General features: G+C 34.6%; 3 protein-coding genes across 6 annotated transcripts; all 3 read right to left on the bottom strand.

The window, feature by feature from the left end:
• Positions 1–623: 623 nt before the first annotated feature.
• LOC144547404 (GDSL esterase/lipase At4g10955-like) lies at positions 624–20722 on the bottom strand. 4 transcript variants are annotated; one of them, XM_078296041.1, is made up of 3 exons: positions 20705–20722; positions 2097–2170; positions 624–1762 (listed from the first exon to the last, which is right to left on the bottom strand). In XM_078296041.1, the coding sequence occupies exons 2-3, from the start codon at positions 2165–2167 to the stop codon at positions 775–777; spliced, it is 1059 nt and encodes a 352-aa protein (XP_078152167.1). In that variant the 5' UTR covers positions 2168–2170; positions 20705–20722; the 3' UTR covers positions 624–774. The 4 variants fall into 4 exon arrangements, with proteins under 4 accessions (XP_078152167.1, XP_078152165.1, XP_078152166.1 ...); XM_078296039.1 differs by lacking the exon at positions 20705–20722 and adding an exon at positions 7157–7184 and having other exon boundaries at positions 2097–2178; XM_078296040.1 differs by lacking the exon at positions 20705–20722 and adding an exon at positions 7143–7170.
• Positions 5304–7186, bottom strand: LOC144547405 (GDSL esterase/lipase At4g10955-like). The gene is made up of 2 exons (XM_078296043.1): positions 7072–7186; positions 5304–6479 (listed from the first exon to the last, which is right to left on the bottom strand). Exons 1-2 carry the CDS (start codon positions 7131–7133, stop codon positions 5528–5530), a joined length of 1014 nt encoding a protein of 337 aa, XP_078152169.1. The 5' UTR covers positions 7134–7186; the 3' UTR covers positions 5304–5527.
• On the bottom strand, positions 19420–20869 carry LOC144547231 (GDSL esterase/lipase At4g10955-like). Its single transcript, XM_078295819.1, has 3 exons — positions 20822–20869; positions 20631–20716; positions 19420–20391 (listed from the first exon to the last, which is right to left on the bottom strand). Exons 1-3 carry the CDS (start codon positions 20867–20869, stop codon positions 19437–19439), a joined length of 1089 nt encoding a protein of 362 aa, XP_078151945.1. The 3' UTR covers positions 19420–19436.
• Between the last annotated feature and the right edge of the window lie 1574 nt (positions 20870–22443).

The following is a 22443-nucleotide window of genomic DNA, read 5'->3' as shown; positions in this document are numbered from 1 at the left end:
AATAGTTTGAAATTAATTCAAACCAAATTCAAACTGGACCTGGTTTGTTTGAAATGGATTCGCGAACTATTATAGTTCAAAATTCAAAGTAACGTGAACCATTAATTTTCGCTGATGACTTAAAAGTTAAAATATAAGGCCGCCCAGCAATAAGTCATAACTTGTAACTTTTGCTCTCAGTTCTAAAACTCTAGACGACTTTCATCTCTCGCTTTCGGCGACTACGATCACTTTTCTTTGTCGTAAAAAGTTCGTAAAAAATTCGAAATTGAGTTCGTAAAAAATTCAAATCAAAATTTATTCAAACTAAACTTAGTTCAAAATTAATTCAATCCAAACTCAAACTGGGTAAGTTCGATTCGGTTCAATTCATTTGCAGGATTTGTGACCGCTATTTTGCAAATCCACAATCTATCTACCTTAGTAATGCACATTGTGTTGCCCAACTGTTTTAACACACTGCATTGCTTTTTGCAAGTGCTAGCAACCTTGACTAGGCCTTTCCCATCATGCAAACCACTAATAATAGGTTTTCACTTGAGTTTCAACCCACCTGATATATTCCTAAAACCAGATTTAATTTAGGGCACATGATACAAGATGAAAGGAAAGAAAAAGTCATTATTAGAATTGACATAACACTGATTCATTAGTCAAAACGAGAACTGAGTTTAAAAAAAAACATGACATGGACAATGAAAGAATGTATGAAAATCAGATCTCCGCTTATACTGCAAATTGTTATGGATTCAATAGCTCCTTCGAAGCTGCTCATTACTTATTACAGTACTGGTAATCTCTCGAGTCTAAATTCAATTCCTGATGCCACCACTGGTGGATCCCGTGTGCTGTCTTGAAATCGGGTGAGTTGCACCAGTTAATATTCACAACAGCAGAAGGAAACAAATGTAATGGCTCAGATTCATTTCCAAAAACATTCATAACCAAATCACGAACTGTGTTTTTGGTTGCCATTCTTCCAACCCCCTTTGCACCGATTTCTTCCATCTTTTTTCTATGCTCAAAATACCCTATATACTCGCAGCAAATATTGTCAGAATGGTTTACATACAATTGTGGGACCCATAAAGCTAACATGTCAAAACAATCGTTACTCCTTTTGCTATGTTTTTTCAACACTGAGGCCACCCCAGCTGTGACATAACTATTCGCTATTCGAATCCCAGATTTGACCTTGGCATGACTTATCCTCTCAATTGGAGCGGATAAAAATGGGGGGTTAAATAGGAAAGATTTTATGTAGACAGTTAACTTGGCCATGCTTTTAGCCATGAGAATTGCAATAGCAGATCCTAAAGAGTGACCCGCTAGCCAGATCCTCTGGTGCCCGTAAGTATACACAAGGTAGTTCAAAGCTTCGTACCCAGCTTTGAAACGGGTTGTATTTTCAAGCCCATTTTTCAAAATGTGTAGATCTAGTCCAAGGTCACGAGATAATGTTTTTTTCTTAGCTATGGTGCCTCTAAAAGCTATGACATAGGTGGGTGCATCTAATGAATAATGGTCAGGAACAGAACTCGAACCCGGTAAGGGAACTGGTGGGGCAAATTGATAGACAACACCAAAGATGGAGGAGTCGGCATCATCTACGAGGATTTGAATTGGGATGAAATGAAAATGTTGGTACCAGGCAGGTGCACGAGCTTCAAGCCCGTACCGGTTTTGTTGCCGGTCTCGCTCTAGCACGTTCACACCTTGTACCAGGCTCGCAGCAACAGATCTCTGATTATTTGGGCAGTTCCTGTTCAATTTAATAATAAAATATATATTTCAAATAATTTTGATAGTTTAAACTCCATGTTTGATTTTACAATTGTTCATGTGAAAGGCCAAATTGCAATTCTTAATCACATCTTTGAATTGTTACTTGCTAATGAAGAGCTAACAATGAACATCAGTTCCATACAAAACTCAAATCCTCTAACCACCCCCCCTCTCCCACTTGAAACGATTACCATACATTCTCGGTTACAGCATTTTTAGTTACATCCGATGTTATTGCATATGGGAAAAGGAGTATACTACTGAAAATATGTCTGCATTCTTGATAATATATGGATGAAATAACAACTCACCAATTAACAGATGTTAGATATGTAGGCCCAGAAACCTCGAATAAATCCCGCTGTGACGGCATTTTTGCCATCTTCTTCTTCTATATACTTCTCTGATGAGTGGTTTCTCCCAGATCTATTAATTAAAAGGTAAAAAAAGCTAATATTAGAACATAAACTTACTAATGCCAAAAATAGCAGTACTAATACATCTAATATTTAATGAATTTCTTTTGAGAAAAGAAAGAGGACGAGATTAACAATTTTTATTTTTTATTTTTGGGCATGAATGAAAGAGCTAAAAATTAAAACCCTCATCAGCTTAAGCACTCGGATATCTCCCCAGTTAATCAATTACTAAGCATACAATTTGACCTAATGAGAAAATTCAGGCACATATCTGCTAAGTTAAATATCTTCTTTATCCATCTATTTTTCCAAATTCTAAAAGTAAAGTTCCTTTCTTTCAATAAAAAACACAAAAAGGTTTAGCTTTGTTAGTTCCGCTGTACAATTCCCCTCTATTCCCTAAGAACCACAGGAAATTGCAATGTAGGTCGTACAAGGACCAAACAAATGAATATAAATTACAAAAAAAAAAGGTACGATGATCTCTGATCAGATCGAATCGATTTAGCTTACCTGCCAATAGATTGATCAATTTGTGAGGTAAAAGATGAAAACAAGAAACTTACGACTTGCCCTGTAATCTCTATTGAATCGTTTTGAAATTCCCTTCCTCTAAACCTCAAATGGAACAATTTTAAACAGTGAAGTTTCGACTTCCGAGTCTTTTACTCTGGTGCTTAAAGCCCCAACCAACAAGTAATATTTTTAGTGGAAAGTCAAGTAATAGCCATCAGAAATTCACTAGTTAGACCCGGTCTATAGAACTACTCGTCACTGATTTCTGGGACCCACAACAACTTCTACAAATGTAAATTATATTTCCCGGTCAGAGTTATATTTCCGGCACGTGACAAAACTTACATTTTAGGAGATACTAAACATTTTTTAAAGAGGGAATTTCATATATACCCTTCAAAAGTTTCAATATTACATATTTATCCTTCCAAAATCAATAATTATATAATTATCCTAAAAAATTGTACAAACTCACATATTTGCCAAATCTAACTCTATAACATATTGAATATCTCCAAAAATAATTAAATAATATTTTTTAAAACTTAATTTTTTTACAATATCAATTAATAACATGTTGACCATTATGCCATTCGGTATCTTTAGTCCGCCTGAGTTCTCTTCTTTATAAGACGTCAAACCTCTCCCACCTCTCTCTCCAAACACGCCAAATCACAAATTTCTCCCCGCTTTCCCTAGTCACCTCCCCTCTCACATATTTTTACTGCTCTTTACTGTTTTAATTTTCCATCTTTGTTTGAAGAGAGAGACGGGAGGTTTTGCACCTTAGAGAAAAGAGAATTTAGACAAACTAAAGAGACAAAAACAAAGAACATAATAGTCAACATATTATTAATTAATACTGTATTTTTTTTAAGTTTTAAAAAATATTATTTAATTATTTTTGAAAATATTTGATATGTTATAGAGTTAGATTGAACAAATATGTAAATTTATATTATTATTAAGGATGAATATGTAATATTAAAATTTTTGAGAGATATACATGAAATTGCCCTCTTTTTAAAAGGGCTTGCTTTTGAATTTTCAAAACTGCTAGTAACGTGGGACAAGTCAAAGGGAAACATGGAAAATTATATGAGCTACTCTCTTTTGAAACGGAATTTCTTTTACTTGTCATTTCAAAAAAATCAAAATAAAACGTTAGCTCACTTTGATTAAAAAAAAAAAAATTGGAAGTTCGAAGGTACACAAACTTGGAGCGAACTCTGCTGCTCTCCAAATAAGAGAGCATAATTCTATTATTTCAAATTTGACCTCTTATCTGTGTTGAGATTCGTGCACAAAAAAAAACAAAGGCTGGATTTGGAATAACAGGGTCCTACTCTCCTATTTGGAGAGCAGCGAAGTGGCATCCCGCAAACCTAGTCTACGCGCTCCAAAGGAGGAAAGTATCATCTCGACCATAGTCAAGTTAGTAGCTAAGCTCCAAAATATGAGTGCTCAGCTCGTTAAATGTTCGAGTTGATTCGTACTCGTTTAAGTGACTCATTAAGAAATCAAGTCTATAGGTAATTTTGAATTTGTTTGGAGTTTTTTTTGCTTTAGAATTAGACAAACTGATAAGTGATAGCTAATTTCTCTAATAAAAAATATTGACATACTGACATGCTAAGTTGTACAATCAGACTCAATTTAATTTGAATTTGGATCTGGTTAGAAACTACTTGGGATTGGATGTGATATGATTTCATATAACTCAATTCTTAATGAGCGAGTTATGAGCAAGTTAGAGTATGCTCATTCTCGGTTTATCAAGTTAACAAGCAAGTTAATAATGAGCAAGTTGTTATTAAGTTTGTAGCGAACAAATCACGAGTTATGAACAATTTTCTCACCCCTACTCTTAGATATTGTAAAATGGACCCACAGTTTTACGATTCATATTTATTCTCAGTCAAACCTAACTTACTAGTCAGTGTCTATTAAAGATGTAGAATTTCTTTTTAAAATTCGTGTCAGGTTAAAAGAACAATCCAAATCCACAAATTCACTAATTCTAATAGATTTTTTTTAACGGTACCGGAGGTGATCTGAATTCCTAAATTGGATTTACGTGCTTCAAGAGATGTACGTATATTTTAGTTCCATATATTTTTAAACGACATGTTTTTTTTTTCTAATATTAAATTTTTTTTTTCAAATTTCAAAAAATTGTTCCATATATTTTTGAAATTTATGATTTTTTTCAATAAACAAATTTAAATTATAAAAAAAAATTAAATGTGATCAAACATAACTATACATTTTCTTCACATTCACATGTTTTAAAATTCTGCATTTAAGAGGGGGGGATAGTGCTAATTTAAAGTTGTATTATTTTATCCATGTCAATAGCACACAGATGCATGCACCCGTGTACACACACACCCCCCCGTGCATGCACACACATTTTTCACATGGACAAACATACATACATAGAAAAAATAATATTTTTCTAGAGGAAAATAGGGCCTTTGCCCATATATATTTGATTGATATCAGTAACAGTTACAAGGGGTAGTAACAAACCTAATGAAAATCAATGATGGTTCATACGTGTGAGCCAAAAAAAGAAGAAAAAGGAAATACAACATAATACAAAAGAAGAAACAGATAGTTAAAGCTGAGTATTGAAAGTGTTTCTATGTGTTCCTGACATTTTCCACTGTAGAAGGACCTGCTGCAGTAGTTCAGCTTGTTGTTACACCCCTTTTATAAAATTCTTGCGCATCTCTCCTTCCATATAATGAAAAATTATATGTTGATTTCGAGTAATCAGCTTAAAAATTGTGAAATAAAAGATATCAACATTTTTTAGGCTGATAATGATAATCATCAAATTTCAATGTTACATCTTTTTGCCACCATTGATGAATCCTATGACTGTCATGCAAATCACACTTTTTGGGGTACACTGCTAATCTAGCTGATGGAAGCAGATGTGGCATCTCTGACCCTTTACCAAGAACATCACCACAAATTCCCCTCAAAGAGATCTGACTTGCCACTTGCTCCATGCTTTCTAATATCGTCCCTTCTGTATTCTTGCGTCCTTCAAAATACCGTATATATGAAGCTGAAATCGGGTCCTGTGGGTTCACAAATAGGTATGGAGTCCATGGGGCCAACTTTAAAAATTCCTCGCATGATTTCTTGTGTTGGTTTGGCATTAAAACTGAAACTCCCGCCCCCTTGATAACGGTCTTAGTATTGCACAAGAACTTTTTCAACTTATCGTTGACATTTGGGAACCAATCGAGAGAGATTGAGGGGAAAGGCGGATTGAAAAGGAATGTGTTGAGGTAAATATCGTGGGTCTTTGCAATGTATTTCCCAGTAAGAGTTGCAAATGAAGCTCCTAGAGAGTAACCAGCGAGCCAAATCTTTTTGGTTTCCTGATAATCCGATATGAGCCTTCGAACAGCATCTAGAGCAATCTTCAAACGCTGGTCCTTATTGATCCCACTAATGGTCACAAGTAAGTCTAGATAACCATCTCGAGGAAAATGTTTTCTATCCACAATTGTGCCTCTGAAGGTGACAATGAATCTTGGTGCAGAGGGGTGCAATGGAAAACACGCCTTTAACTCATAAATACAACAATAGACTGATTTATCAGAGACATCTCTGAGCATCTCTTTGCAATCAAAATGGAAATGCTCCCACCAAGCTGGTGCGAGCACTCTGTCTTTCTCTATCATGGATGTCGCTTTCACCAGAGATGCGACAACTACTCTCTGATCATTTGGACAGCTCCTGTTTAATTTATCATTGAGTTCAGATTGTGTTAGAGAATTAAATTAATTGAAAGTTGTAAATATTAGTAATGCAGAAGAATGAACATATTTCTTTTATGTTTGAAAGGTTAAATTGATTGAATCACGAACATTTTCCGAAAGCAAGTGACAAAAATTTTATAGTTTGCAATCTAGACATCTGCCTTTTACAATTTTTGCACATTAAACCTAAAAACTGCAGAACAAGTTATCAAATTATAACTGAAATGAAATATGTCTGCTTTTGTACCACTAATTAACTGGTGTAGATTCTGGGCAAAGCTTTAAAATTTTAGGATTAATTTAAGACTCACAAAATAAACCAACAGTACAATTAATGAAGAGCAAACAAAGTACATTAGTTCTATACAAAACTTGTACAAGCCCAAAAGTAAGCTGGTGCTTAGCATTTACCAGCATTTACCAAACACCCACTTGAAACTATTTCCATACATTCTCGGTTATAGCAGTTTTTGTTAAATCCTTCGTTATTGAATGGGAAAAGGAGTGCATGCTACTGAAATAATGAAATAAATCTGCCAAATAATATATGGATGAAAATAACAACTCACCAATTAACAGAGGTAAGATATGCAGGCCCGGACACCTCGAATAAATTCTTCTGTGATGGCATTTTAGTAACAGTCTTCTTCTTCTTCTACGTACTTCTCTGTTTGGTTTCTCTCAGATCTAGAAATTGAAGATCATGAAATTTAGTATTAGAAGAGAACTCAATAATAATGCCAAAATTAAAATACTAAGTACAAGGACCAAACAAATTTCTCAAAATAACTTAATATAAATTACAGAAAAAGGGAACGATTATCTCTCAGATCAAATCGATTTAGGTTAGCTGCCAACAGATTGATCAATTTGTGAAGGTACGACATGAACAGATTAAAAAACAACTTACAACTTAATTAGCTTGTAGTCTCTACTAAATCATTTTGAATTTCCCTTCCACTAAACCTCAAATGGAACAATTTTAACCAGTGAAGTTTTAATAGGTATACATTAAAGATGTACTGACCTAGATACAGAGAAGATGAATAAAGACTGAGTATACAAGTTCAATTGTATTTTTCGGTGCTTGATTCCATTGTACAAGTACACATATTTATATGCTTGATTAACAGCGATACATTTGACTTGATCAATTATTGACTGATCTTCATTCAATCTGTGGCCCACTGACCCAGGAGGTGTGCAAATGGTCAGCTTGGTCCGTAAAAATGCAAGATATACTGTAGCGGGTTGATGCGGAGCAAGTTCCTGAAGATTTAATGGGTCTGGTCGACAAAAGGACGAGGAAAGCAGGTTGAAATTATTGCAAGCTACCATATAAAGGGAGGCCAATATCCTATTTTACCTATTAAAACAGTTGAAAGTATATATATTTAGTTATTCTACAAAGAATGTTTAAATGTATCTTTTCATTATTTAAAAAATAAAAATTGTATTTCTCTCTTTTTAAGTGTGGTTGCATAGCTTGACGGGATCAATGTAAGTCAATGTCAATGTCAACGTGAACGTGTATAGTTTTTTTTTTTTTTTTTAATTTCATTTTGTCCTTGTATACTTTTAATTTCAATTGTTCACGCGCGTAATTGCCTCGTTCACGCGCGTTTTAATATTAACCACCACTAGATAAGATAGTTGAGAATGACACTTTTTTTTTAATTAATTGTTAATAACATATAATTGTTGCTATTTTAAGCTATACCTACCAGTCAATCTTTCTTTTTAACATAAAAACTGGTCCCAGTGGGAAAAAAAAAAATGTACATAATTATTTTCGGAGACTTCTTCTCGATCTAGATCCAAACGAAGCGGATAAGCGCGCGTTGACATATGGAGATGTTACTTTGATTCTCTCAACCTAATTCTCGATCAGAAAAATTGACATGGTTTTAAAAATACATTCCTTTAATGCTTGAATGCATGCATGCTGTCATAGCCCTAATATTCCACCGAATCTTTTCTTTTTAGAGAAGTACTAAATACTTTTTAATGAACCGGACAGATATAAAATTGTATTTCTATGCCATAGAAGAATCACTGTATCAGTTATACGGTTACTTTAGGGTGTGGTCCTGGGTCCGGCTAATTTGCTGCCGGCAGTATTTTAGCCGGAGGTACTGCCGCCCGTTTTTTTTTTTGATGTCCAAACAACAAATTTAAACCATTAGATGTTTAATCTATATTATAATCTACTTGGAGACCAAATTTTATATTTTTTTGAATTTTTTTACTATTTATTAAGCTGGTTTGAAAACTGCTGATTTCAGTAAATTTCTGCAGCATTGAAATCAGCGATTTTCAAACCAGCTTAATAAATAGTAAAAAAATTCCAAAAAATGTAAAATTTGGTCTCCAAGTAGATTATAGTATAGATTAAAAATCTAACGGTTTGAATTTGTTGTTTGAACATCACAAAATAAAAAAAAAAGGCGACAACACTGCCGGCAGCAAATTTGCCACAACCGTGTGGTCCTTGGACCTTTACATCGTTACACGCTTCATCACAAAGTTTTTCCACTACTCTCTAACGAACAGATCGACAGCAATTTCTTAGAGTTAATTTCTTTAATTCAACTCCAATTTTTCACATTAAAATTCTACTTTAGTTGGCTAGGAAAGAAAGTACTAGAACTAGGGGTGTAAATGGATCGGATATTATCCGATTTCGTCTAGATCTGAATCCGAAAAATCACCTAAATTATCCGATTAGTATCCGCATCCGAAAAATTATATACGGTAAGACATTTCACTATCCGTATCCGACCATTTATACTTTTAAACCACAACAAATGTGCTATATGTTCTTAAATTGATCTATTAAATTGCATATTTTACCAATAATTTATTAAATTGCATATAGATATATATCTTGATGAATAATATAATATTGTGACATAATTATTGACTAATATTTTAATAATATAATAGATATTTTGTAATTAACAAGCTAATTATAAAAATTATCCGTATTTGTTTGATATCTGATCCGTATCCGTAACATTTAATATCCGATCTATATCTGTATCAGAGACTATCCGTATCCGTATCCGAATCCAAAAAATTATAATGGATACGGATACGGTAAGGCCATTATCTGATCTGTATCCGACCGTTTACACCTCTAACTAGAACTAGTTAATTACCCAAAGGTTGAGAGTTCAAGCCTCTCTCACAACTTCTTACTTTAATTTAGAAATTAAGTTTTAAAATATAAATTATTTTTTGACAATTAATTTGTACTTTGATTTAATTTGTTGGCACCTAATCAATTTATTTTATTTAATATAAATTAATTTGCTGGCCGAAGAAATAAGAAAAATAAAAACAAAAATTTAGAACATAAGAAAAACACAAATTTAGAGTTTAAATATACATAACTTTTGATAAAAAAAAAAAAACTCTAGTTTTTTTTATTATGATCCCATTCTAAAAAGCATGCAAAGAAATCTACGCAAGTTATCGGACATAGCTCATACCGGTTGTTTTCCGACCTTAAAAATAATCGTCCTAAGCTCAGAAACATGAGTTGAAATTTCTTATTTTCAATGGTTATGCATTTTGCTTTTATTTGAATTTAACATCATCCTTTTAAGGAAATTTAAAATCACAATAATAATTAAATATATGCAACAAATTTATAATCTGTGGGTTTCGTTTCACAATAAATTTATAATCTATTTATGCAAATTGATCATTTCATTTTTCAAATTCTAACAATTCTATTTTTATAAAAATAGTTCATATCTAAAATACGATAACAATTGAATAAAGATTATTAATAAACAAGTCATATAAATATTAAATAAAGGAGGGAGAACAAGAGGGATGGCTTTACCACAGTTGCTGTGTAGCAGTGTGAAACGCTAAGGAACCATAGTTCTGCAGTTCCTTAGCAAATGCCTAAAGAAACGGTACCATTTACACGGTTCCTTCTATTCTATGACATCGAAAAAAGATTTCATCTTTTTAATTCTTTAGAAAATATAATACTTTCTAAAAATAAACAAATTCGTAATATTTTCCTTTGCGAGTCAAATCTTATTCAAATTTGATACTATATGGATATAATATGGAGTGATTTTCCGGTACATGAAAAAAAACCCCTCTAAACGGCCTGCAATAACAAGATTTAATTAAAGGGAGCACCTAGCTATCTCCGTAACAATCCCTCATTTCATCCTCCAGTCATTAACTACTTGAATAACTACTAATTACTTAGGAGACCACATAATATTTAAAAGATTTTACAACTAGCGCACGCAAGTACTCATATCATCAGGTATTCATATATAATGCATAAAGTTTTCATATCTAAGATATCAAATATTTTTAAAAAAATGGACACATTTTTAGAGATGTTTTTTTTTCTTTGTTCAATATAATTAATATTTCTAACGATCGGTGAGGAATTTTACAAATCTAAAATCACGAATATTTTTTACATAATTTTATCTTTAAAATGAGATCGATGATGACATACTTTCGAGTTCTCTGTTGCACAAGTATTCATATCGCATCGAGAAAATATTAATCCTTGTGGTGCAAGTACAAATATAAAAACTGAACACATCACTCATCCATCTTTTACATTTTTTTAGAGGTGATTTGTTTTTCTCAGTTCAATCTAACCAATATTTCTAACGATCTGTGGAGAATTTTGCAAATCTAAAATCATGAATGTTTTCTACACAATTTTATCTTTCAAATGAGATCCCTGATGACATACTTTCGAGTTGTCCATTGCACAAGTATTCATATCTTGTTACTCAAGTATTCATAGCTTATCGAGAAAGTATTCATCCTCATCGTGCAACTGTAAATACAAAAACTAGACACATCACATATTCATATTTTACACGTTTTTAGAAATTATTTTTTCTTCTTCGTTCAATATAAACAATATTTCTGACGATATGTGAGAAATTTTGCAAATCTAAAACCATGAATATTTTTTTACATAATTTTATCTTTCAAATGAGATTCATGATGACATACTTTCAAGTTGTCAGTTGCACAATTATTCATATCTTGTCACGCAAGTATTCATACCTAAGATATCAAGTATTCATTCATACACGTTGAAGTATTCATATTTAAGACATCAAGTATCTGTTGGGTTTTTGACGATTCAAACCCATTGATTTAGCTTAAGGTGCGAAAAGAGTAAAACAAAAAAATTTTACATCTACCTTAAGCTACGGATTAAATGAATCAGGAAGATCCATTTAATCCTATTTACAGATCTACTCCATAATTGATTTTCTAAAGCTTTAAATCTATTTATCAATTAAATAGATTAATATAACATGTTTATACCTTGTTTCCAAATCAAAGTTGGAATGCAGACCGAGCGAGAAGAGCTACACCAGGGAAGGAATTGACTCGGAGTATCACACGTGTGATACCTCTATCGGTTATCCACCAGGACTAACCGGAGAGCAGTTTATTTCTTCTGCCAGAAATACCGTAAACTGCGGAATTCTGCAGAAACACTATTCACCGAAAAAGGGACAGATTAAATATATTTAAGACTCCAATTTATTCTGTTTCACTTAAAAGCAAAACAAGAAATACCGCATAGTTTGCAAAAATATATTTTTCCGAATCTCGTAATAAACGAAACCGGGGAAGAGAGGAAAAATCGATTAACGAAGTAATCAGATTAATACGTGAATTAGTAAGTTTTCTCTCTAACCTCACCCCTCTATTTATAGTGTTTTGAGGAGGTTCGCAAAAGACCGAAATACCCCTCAAAACAAATCTATTTACCAAAATACATTGACACCTCATGCTTTAATATGTGAAATGACCAAAATACCCCTTCCGCACTCTTCTCCATGCTTCTACACCCTAAGGTGTCATGCAAGGTGGCATAGGTATGAAATGACCATTTTGCCCTTGGCCCATTAAGGCATGAATAGTAAAAGGCTTTGATTTTGGGCTTTGACTTTGGGCTTTTAATTTTAATTAAGGCTTTGATTATTTTTGGGCTTTTAAACCCATAATTCAAATCCATAATTAACAAATTAAAATCCAAATCAAATATATATAATTGTCATATACAATTATATTTCTTTTCGGTTGTTGTTCGGTAACTTTTATACAACGTAACGTGTACGTTTATAAATTAACTGTTGTTTCTGCTTGTCATTCTAAATGACATTTATAATTTAATTATATCACGTATAATTAATTATAACCATCTTAATATTAATTATTGTCACACCCCGCGGCCACGGGTCGTAACAGTCCCCCGCCGTAAGCATACAACGCCGTGTATACTTACAAGGCTACTCACATTTCAAACCAAACAACAAGCAATTCAAACAAGTTTCTAATATATATATCAGAGTACACAGTCTGGTCAGCATATAATACAACAAAAGTATCTCATCCGGATACCAACCACGAGGCCTACCCTAAATCTATACAACAAAAGATATCTAGGGTCATATACTGGTAAGCTACTAAGGCCTACTACTCTCGTGCCTCTCCGGAATCAGTCGCACCAATACCTGTAAAATAACGGGGAAGGTGGGGGTGAGAATAAATTCTCAGTGCGAATTTGCCACATTTGAATTATTGGACTTGCAATCAAACTCTATATTCAATAATGAAACCCAAACAACAACAATGCAAACAGTTATATAAGAAAACATAAATAACAGAATGCCACTACTCGACAACAGTTAATCAACCTGAAACACAGTTTACGGAATTTCCAAGATGAATCTCAAACACAACATATATTTTGGCTTAACTCGATTCCTAACTCAGTTTAGTAGGGCTTGTAGCAATTACAGATGTTCTTTTGAGCTGAACCTTTATCAAACCCACATCTGTAGGGTTACTGACACCTACAGATGGCCAACCGCTGGACCCTTTATCTGACACCCATCTGCAACCGCTTGGCTTAATAGTTTATTAAGGTCTGGTTCAAATCATGTAAAGAAAATCCACTTTAGAATCGTTTCCAATATTCGTCATATTCAATCGACCGTTCAAATGCATTAACACGTAGGAAAATGCTACCGAGCCATAGACGTTACACAAGTCAACCACGATTTCCAATCACACATCTCATAACATAATCACCCTCCCTCGTCCCAACCGGTACTGGAAATATCGAGGGCCGTTCACCTAAGGCCATTTAGGATCCTGGGAATCCAAGTCAGCATACAGCCCGACTTGGCAAATTAATTGGATCCAAGTGCTTAACTTCGTAAATCCATTCACACACATATCAATTCCACTCGTGGTGACTTTAAATCAAAATCAGATCACAATAGATCGACATAACCTATAACCATACCAGTATGCAAATCATTCAATTCAGATCAATTCGAGTTTAATTTGATTGGGCTATGCAAATGCTCTACGCAATTCAGTGATGCAATCAATGATATTCAACATGACAAATGAAAACACAGTTTAATTCCTGAAAATAAAGTATCAAACAAGTCCAAGAATCCCGCACCTTAGTATGACGAGCGTACCGCTTAATTTAAGGATCGGACGTCTCGTATTGTCTCGCAAGTTCTTGCTCGACCGAGCCTACACCTATATTATACGTATACTTGGTTTAATTTGGATTCAGTGGTCCATACGTTTACTTAGGGTTTGTACAGTCCTAAATCAATTCTTATGTTTTGGTATTGATTCTTTTCGGTTCTTTCTTTCTTACCAAAATCTCACATAACGGTACACAATTCCATCTAGGCCCTCTAGCCTTATACTATTTCACTTTGGTAACCATCAATCACCGTTTCACTACTTTGGTTCTCGGATCAATTCGATTCACCGTTTGGTTAACCCTAATTTGGTCAAAACCTCAAATCAGCCGTTAAATGTTCTAAAAATTCATGATCAGGAGGCAACCCTACCGATTACAAGTCTAATTGGTCGGGTTAAACAAATCAAATCACGATTATGCCAACTTTCAATTTTGGCACGAAATCCTAGAAATCAGATTTCACAAATCGGAAGAAATCGGGAAAAAGATTGACAAACAAACTAGTAAGAAGTGTAGAGGAACTAGTCCTCGAGCAATTCGAACACAAATCTCGGGTTTAAAACGAGAATCTGAGAAATCGAGAAAATTCGAGGTTTCGAAAGCAAAAAGGAGAGAAAGAAATACCAAATAGAAGGGTTCGGAGAGATCCTCGGCTGCTTTCTCGGTTCCAGACTCGATTTCTCGCAACAATCGGGAGTCTGAAAGAAACGGAAACTCACGGGCTCTTTTCCTTCTCTCTTGGACGAAAATAACTTAAAAATGGGGAAATGATGGAAGAGAGAGAGAGAGAAGCTTTGATTTGAGTTTTAGGGCAAAAATTACCCTGAATGCGGATGCCCCCATCCGCACTGCGGGTGGCTTGATCCGCACTCGATACTTAGAAAGTTTTCAGACCAAATTCAAGAAAAATCCGAGCCTAGTGCGGATGAACCCCACCCGCACTGCGGATGGACCCTTACCCCACTGCGGATGGACCCTTACCCACACTGCGGATGGACCCCATCCGCACTCACTACTTAGCCGATTTTGAACCAACACAGAATTTCATGAGTGCGGATGCACCCCCACCCGCACTGCGGATGGACCCTTTCCCGCACTGCGGATGGACCCTTACCTGCACTGCGGATGGACCCCATCCGCACTGAGCCTATAAAGTTCCGAAATCTCGAAATTTCGACGTGATTTCAATTCACAATTAACTTACTTATTTAGGGAAACCTTAATTAAGGTTTAAACTTCCATTTTATTAACACAATTAACTTGATTCTTTCTTTTAAATCATTTTAATTTAATTGTAAAAATTTCGTAACGTAACAATTATAATCAATTTATAATTAATCAGTAAGATTCTCCGAGTAGCTCCTATATGGTGTGACCCAATAGGATCTGTGTTATGTTGGTAAACAGAGTTAAAACAGTTTTAACTTCTATAATCATGAGTGGTATCTGGCAACACATCATGGCCATCCAATTACACAGATGATGCTGTACTGTACAATATCACGATCCAGTAAACTATTTACTTGTGTCTGTTCTTCTGTCTTATAGCTATCAGATCAGTTTCAAGGTAGATGTGTGTCATCCTTGCTAACTGAATCTTTTCTTGATCTTGAGTAGATTATCAAATATAATTACTCTTGTAATTATACCGCATGCAGATAATCTAACTCTACCAAGGGGCCCAGTGATGCTATAGCTCGTATAGAGATACGAGGGACAAATAGTATTCTTGGCAGACTATCACTTCCTCAGCTAAGCTATACATATGGAAATGCTACCGTTATGACTGCTTTTTACGGACAGCGGTAGATAGCAATCACACATACATATTTCTCAGTGGAAACGATAAATACCTCATACTTTACAACGTGACACTGAATGAAAGCATAAATGACACGAACACAATTCTATTTAATGTCTCATTCGGGGTCTGTCAAATACCATGTTCCTAGAACATGTATCTATGTGATTAAAATGACATCTCGTGTCAAGTGGTTTGTAAAACTTAATCATCTTTTAATCCACATACTAACCTTATAGCGGTAATTAGTGTTCCTGCTAATTACCTTGGTTAGTGACATTTTAAGAGTATATATCATCTATATTATGGAGTTTCACAATTTCAGTCATGAACTCGAAATGATCCATAAATGCAATAATACTCAAGGCAACAAAATGATATATAAATAAACATTCAATTCATGAGCAAAGCTTTATGATAATTTATCGTATTATTGACTTCTAGATTATTACAAACTAACAGTATCCATTCGTATACCTCTATTTTTTAACCAAAAAATTTATATCATTTCTTAGTACGCAGTGGCTTAATTCACCATTAATAAAGTTTTGTTATTTACGAATAACTCGCTACTTCATGAAGAGGGAGAACATAGATATAAAAGAGATTAATTGCATCTACATGTACAAAAATATTTTGATACGGTCGATAGTGATGGATCTGACTCAGCAGAGATGTGCTCAAGTATTCATTCATACACGTTGAAGTATTCAATCCCAACAGAGACGTGCTTGATTGGGATAGAGTGACAGTTGATCTCCGGCAAAACGTCCGCTAGAGTGGGAGCAGCAGGCATAGATGGGAAAAACGGAGGCGAAGGCGAAGGTGGGAGAGGGAGGGAGCTTATCGATGGAAAAAATGGAGGTAGATGTGGAGGTGGGAGAGGGAGGTAGAGGCGGAGGTGGGAGAGGCGAAGGTGAGAGAGAAAGGCGGAGACAGAGGTGGGAGAGGGTGGTGGGAGGCAGAGATGGGAGAGGGAGGCAGAGGCGGAGGCGAAGTTGGGAGAGGGAGATGGAGGTGAAAGAGGAAGGGAGAAAGAGGAAAAAAATAAAGATTATTAGAAATGATAATTATAGTTAAAATAGAAAGTTAGCTAGTTGGGAGATGAAATGAAAGATGAATATGTGAGAGAAATTATAATTACCCTAATTAAAAATATGGACCGTGGAAGGCAGCTAGGATATAGAGTAATTTTATACAGGTGCAGGGGCGGATCTACTGTAGCACAGGGGGGGGGGGGTCAGCTGCCCCTCCCTGGATTTTGAGTTTTAGTGGTGATTTATTGGTACCGGTCGACTCTGCCCCTTCCTGGAAATTTTTTTGCTCCCCTTTGAGTGTTTGAGTTGTAATTCGGGTTAAATTTAGTGTTAAAATCAAAATATTTTTTTTTGAATTATGATTGGTAATATTAATTATAAGTTATAGAATCAGAAATTATAAGTCAAGGTGTTGAAAAAATAAGTCAAAACATTATTTTTTTATTGAGTACTCAATTAGTTAATGGGTTTAAATCCGAGTCGATATTTTTTTGCCCCTCCCTGACGAAAATCCTGGGTCCGCCCCTGTACAGGTGCATATGTGAAGATTCAAAAATGCAAAATTAACAGAGGAATTAAAGGTTTGGCTGGCCCACAAAAGTAGCAAACCAAGGCCTAATTCTACTCTTCAATCCAACTAATTTGATCTGCACATTGAAATTTAGTACGGTAATAAGTCTCGTAATTTTGTAAAAACTGCTGTGGAGGATAAAAAAGAGGGCTATCGAATGACACAAAATGAATCTCTGTTAATTAATGATAAAAACTGATGCATCAATGAAATTGCGGTAACAATCAGCATAATCAATGTTAGAGTGCCATGTCAGCGTCAAGCGCTGATGTGGCCTAACAAACTTCTAACGACTCTGCGTCTGTCAACGAACTATCTGTTTATTCTTTTCTCCATTCAACGAACACTTTATACCTCCATTTCTGACTGTGGAGGTCCCTTCTTGTCAGTGGTACCCCTCTTCGTTAGAGAAGGATCCATCTTTATTGATGAGGGCCCCAACTGCAGCGACACTTTCTTTAATTGAACCCTGCCCCATTTCACATTTTCACTGCCCTTGCTGCCCAATTCTCTATCTCTTTCAACCAGCTCCTCTTCTTCAAAGGTAACCCCCAAATCGCCTATCTCTCATCGCATCGGGAGAGCTTATGATTCAAGTTAAAGCACACCAGTAGGAAACTACATTTTAGTTGGTTTAATAATTAGTATTTTGCTTGGCTTGTGTCATTAGTAAGAACTAATGATGTATTCCTTTACTGGTAAATGAAATGGGTCATCCTGGCCTCTTTCTTTTTATCCTGATATATAATATTAAATTTCTTGGATTTAAATAGACTATATAGATATCAATAGTGCATTATATCTGGATTCACAAAATGTTAGTTCCACAAAAAATAAAAATAAATAAATAAATAAATAAAAGGAATCAAGATAATAAAGGAATTAGTTTCGAATAATAAAGAAATTAGTATTGACTACTTATTAAACAGCCGTTCTTAATAATATTAGTATCGGCTATTTATTAAACAGCCGTTCTTAATAGTATTAGTATCGGCAATTAATAGAAATAGCATCGGCCTTTTGTAAAAGAGCCGATACTAATAGTTCTTTTAGTATCGGCTGTAACTTATTGATCGATACAAATAGTGACTTTTAGTATCGGCCAAAATGACCATTCTTAATTAGTGTAACTATTAGTAATGCCCCGGTTAGTATCGCCCAAGGTCCATTCTTAATGCCCGTATTTGACCGATATACTAATGTCTGATACTCCACTAGTGATGTTGATTGTGGTCTCCATTACTTCAGAACTGGAGCTATCTATGATAGTCCTATTATATTCTCTATAACATGATATTAATTTATCTATTTGATCCAATTGCTAATTGTGCAGTTATACCTCATTCATTTTAGTCCAGACGAGCAATTCAATCCATCCAATGTGACAAGGAGGAAAAGAGGGCTATCAAACGACACAAAATGAAACTTATGTTAATTTATGATAAAAATGATGAATAACTGTCATTAAATTAAGTTCATCCCTAACAAACCTAAGAACTTATAGCAATAGATACTCATTAATCAGATCGCTTACTAGATTTTTATGTCAATAACACAGACGCGTGCACATGCGTGCACACATACCTACATAGAAAAAATGATATTTTTTTTTGTTCATTTTTTTAATGGAAAAATGGGGGCTTTGCCCATATTGATTGATATCAGTAGCAGTTACAATCAGGGGAAGTACCACACCTAATGAATAACAAAGATGGTTCATACATGTGAGCCAAAAAACAAGAAAAAGAAAAGGTAAACTTATAGAAAATACAACATTATTAAAAAAAAAAGAAACATATAGTTAAATCTGAGTTTTGAATGTGTTTCTATATGTTTGTGACATGTTCCACTGTAGAAGGACCTGCTGCAGTAGTTCAGCTTGTTGTTGCACCTCTTTTCTAACAATTCTTGAGCATCTCTCCTTCCATGCATGTAATGAAAAATGATATGTTGATTTCGAGTAATCAGCTTAAAAAATTGTGAAATAAAAGATATCAACATTTTTTAGGCTGATAATGATGATCATCAAATTTCAAAGATACATTTTGCTGCCACCATTGATGAATCCCATGGGACTCTTTCAAGTTATATATATGACACTTTTTTAGGTTCACTGCTAATCTAGCTGATGGAAGCAGGTGTGGCATCTCTGACCCCTGACCAAGAACATCACCACAGATTCCCCTAAAAGAGGTACGAGTTGACACTTGCTCGAGACATTCTATTATCGTACCTTCTGCTTTCTTCCGTCCTTCAAAATACCGTATATATGATGTTGAGATCGGGTCCTGTGGGTTCACAAATAGGTACGGAGTCCATGTGGCCAACTTTAAAAATTCCTCGTGTGATTTCTTTTGTTGGTTTTGCATAAAATTTGAAACTCCCCATTTGCAAATGGCCTTAGAAATGCGTAGACCCTTTTTTAAGTTATCGTCGACGTTTGGGAACCAATCGAGAGAGATTGAGGGGAAAGGTGGGTTAAAAAGGAATGTCTTGAGGTTAATATCCTTGGTCATTGCGTAGTATTTCCCAATAACAGTTGCGATTGAAGCACCTAGAGAGTGACCAGCGAGCCAAATGTCTGTGGGTTTATAAATCAATAGGAGTTTTTCAACAGCATCTAGAACAGTCTGGCAACGTGTGCTCTTGTTGATGCCACCAAAGATCACACGTAAGTCCAGCTCTAAATCTCGAATACCATGTATTACATCCAGAATTGTGCCTCTCAAAGCGACAATGAATCTTGGTGCAGAGGGGTGTCGAGAAAAAGGTGGCTTGAACTCATAAATGCAACCAATGACTGAGTCATCAGAGTCATCACTGAGCACCTTTATGCGATCAAAATGGAAATGCTGCCACCAAGCTGGCGCGAGCACTCTGTCCTTCGCTGCGATGTATGACGCGTTCACCAGAGATGCGACAACTACTCTCTGATCATGTGGACAGCTCCTGTTTAGTTTATCAGTGAGTTAAGATTGTGTGTTAGAGAATTAAATTAAGTGAAACATGTAACTGTTAATGCAGAAAAATGAACATATTTGTTTCATGTTTGAAAGGTTAAATTGGTTGAATCAGGAACATTTGCCGAAAACAAGTGAAGCTTAAATTTCAAAATCCCTCCAAATAATTTATGGATGAAAGGAGTGCATGCTTCCGATAAAATGAAAAATGTCTGCATTCTAACTCACCAATTAACAGACGTAAGATATGTAGGCCCAGACACCTTGAATAAATCCCGTTGATGAGATGTCATTTTTGTAACGATCTCTTCTTTCTATGTACTTCTCTGAGTGGTTTCTCCCAGATCTAGAAATATTGAAGGCCAAAAAAGTTAATATTTAGAACAGAAACTCAATTATGATGCCCAAAATAAAAGTACCAAGACATCTGATGAATATAAATGACCACAGGAAATTGCAATGTACATAGGACGTACAAGGACCGAACAAGTTTCTCAAAATAAATAAATATAAATTACAGAAAAACGGTACAAACAATCTCTTAGATCGAATTGATTTAGGTTAGCTACCAACAGATTGATCAATTTGTGAAGGTATGAGATGAAAAGATTTTTTTTTAAAAAAAAAAAAAAACACTTACTACTTAATTAGCTTGCAATTTCTACTGAACCGGTTTGAACTTCCCCTCTAAACCTCAAATGGAACAATTTTAACAAGTGAAGTTCTGATAAGTACACTAAAGATATAATGTATGTACTGAACTAGACACAGAGAGAAGATGAATAGAGACTGAGGAAATGAGTTCAATTGTATTTTTCGTTGCTTGATTCCTTTGTACAAGTACACCTATTTATATGCTTGATTATCAGTGTACATTTGACTTAGTCGATTGTTGATTCTAAATTTGACCTGGCTCACTGATCCAGGAGGTGTGTAAATGGTCAGCTTGGTGCGTAAGAATGCAAGGCGTACTGTAGCGGGGTGATGCAGAGCGAGTTTCCGAAGATTTTATGGGTCTCGTTGACAAAAGGAGAAGAAAAGAAGTCAGAATTAAAATTCAGGAGATGAAATTCATGTTTCTGACAACTTTTTGTTTCAGTGTCAAGAATTTATTTCTGGCGAAATTTGCATCTTGCAGCAATTAAGCTGCAAGGAATTATTGCGAGCATAACATATAAAGGGACCTGAAATCTTATGTAAATTTCACAAAATACATAAATTATTGCGAGCAATTAAGATGCGTTCGGGGTACCAGAACATTCCTCATACAATTTATGTATTTTGTGTAATACCAAACACAAATTTTTCAAATATATACATGTGTCAAAGACAGACAGCAGAGATGTACTAGCTAGAGAAAGTTATCCCTGAGAGAAACATTCCAAACAGAGATACATATCAGAATTTCAAAGATAACACAAATTATAATTCACATCTTGACATATCCTTCTAATAGCACTTGTGGATACAACTCTTGAGGTAAAGTGAAAAAAAGAATAACAAATTAACAATCAAACTTAATTTTTATTATCAATTCTCTTATATAACAGCACACTTCTTTTATTTCCCTAGACATCAGAAGAAAACTCAAGAAATTCATACAACATTATAAACAAAAAGATGGTCTAAACAGTATAATAAACTTTCACCACCCTTCACTAAAACAACCATGACTTTCTATAGAGAAGTCCAACTGACCTGAAATCTTAACTATTTTTATTATAGAAAGATGGAGGTCTAACCTTCCAAATTCCAATTTCTAAAGAGGATTGCCATCTCGATTTTGAACTTGAAATTTTCACTATTTGAATCTAGACTTAAAGTTCTTTAACATCATATGTCATACAGTCAAAATAACCAACATTTGACTTGTCAAAATCCTCTTTAATTAGCCTCAAATTCAGCCCATGGTTGAATTCAAAGAGTTTTATTCATATTTCTCAACAAACCTAATTTTATTATAAAAAAAATAAGTTTATAATTCAACAATCTCTTTCTTGGTTCCCTTAATTAATATTCTTTTTTAATCTTTACACAAAAA

The sequence above is a fragment of the Carex rostrata genome, chromosome 31 (assembly GCF_964058835.1).
Source record: "Carex rostrata chromosome 31, lpCarRost1.2, whole genome shotgun sequence".
Classification (NCBI taxonomy): Eukaryota; Viridiplantae; Streptophyta; class Magnoliopsida; order Poales; family Cyperaceae; genus Carex; species Carex rostrata.
This window is presented reverse-complemented; position numbering and strand designations above follow the sequence as displayed.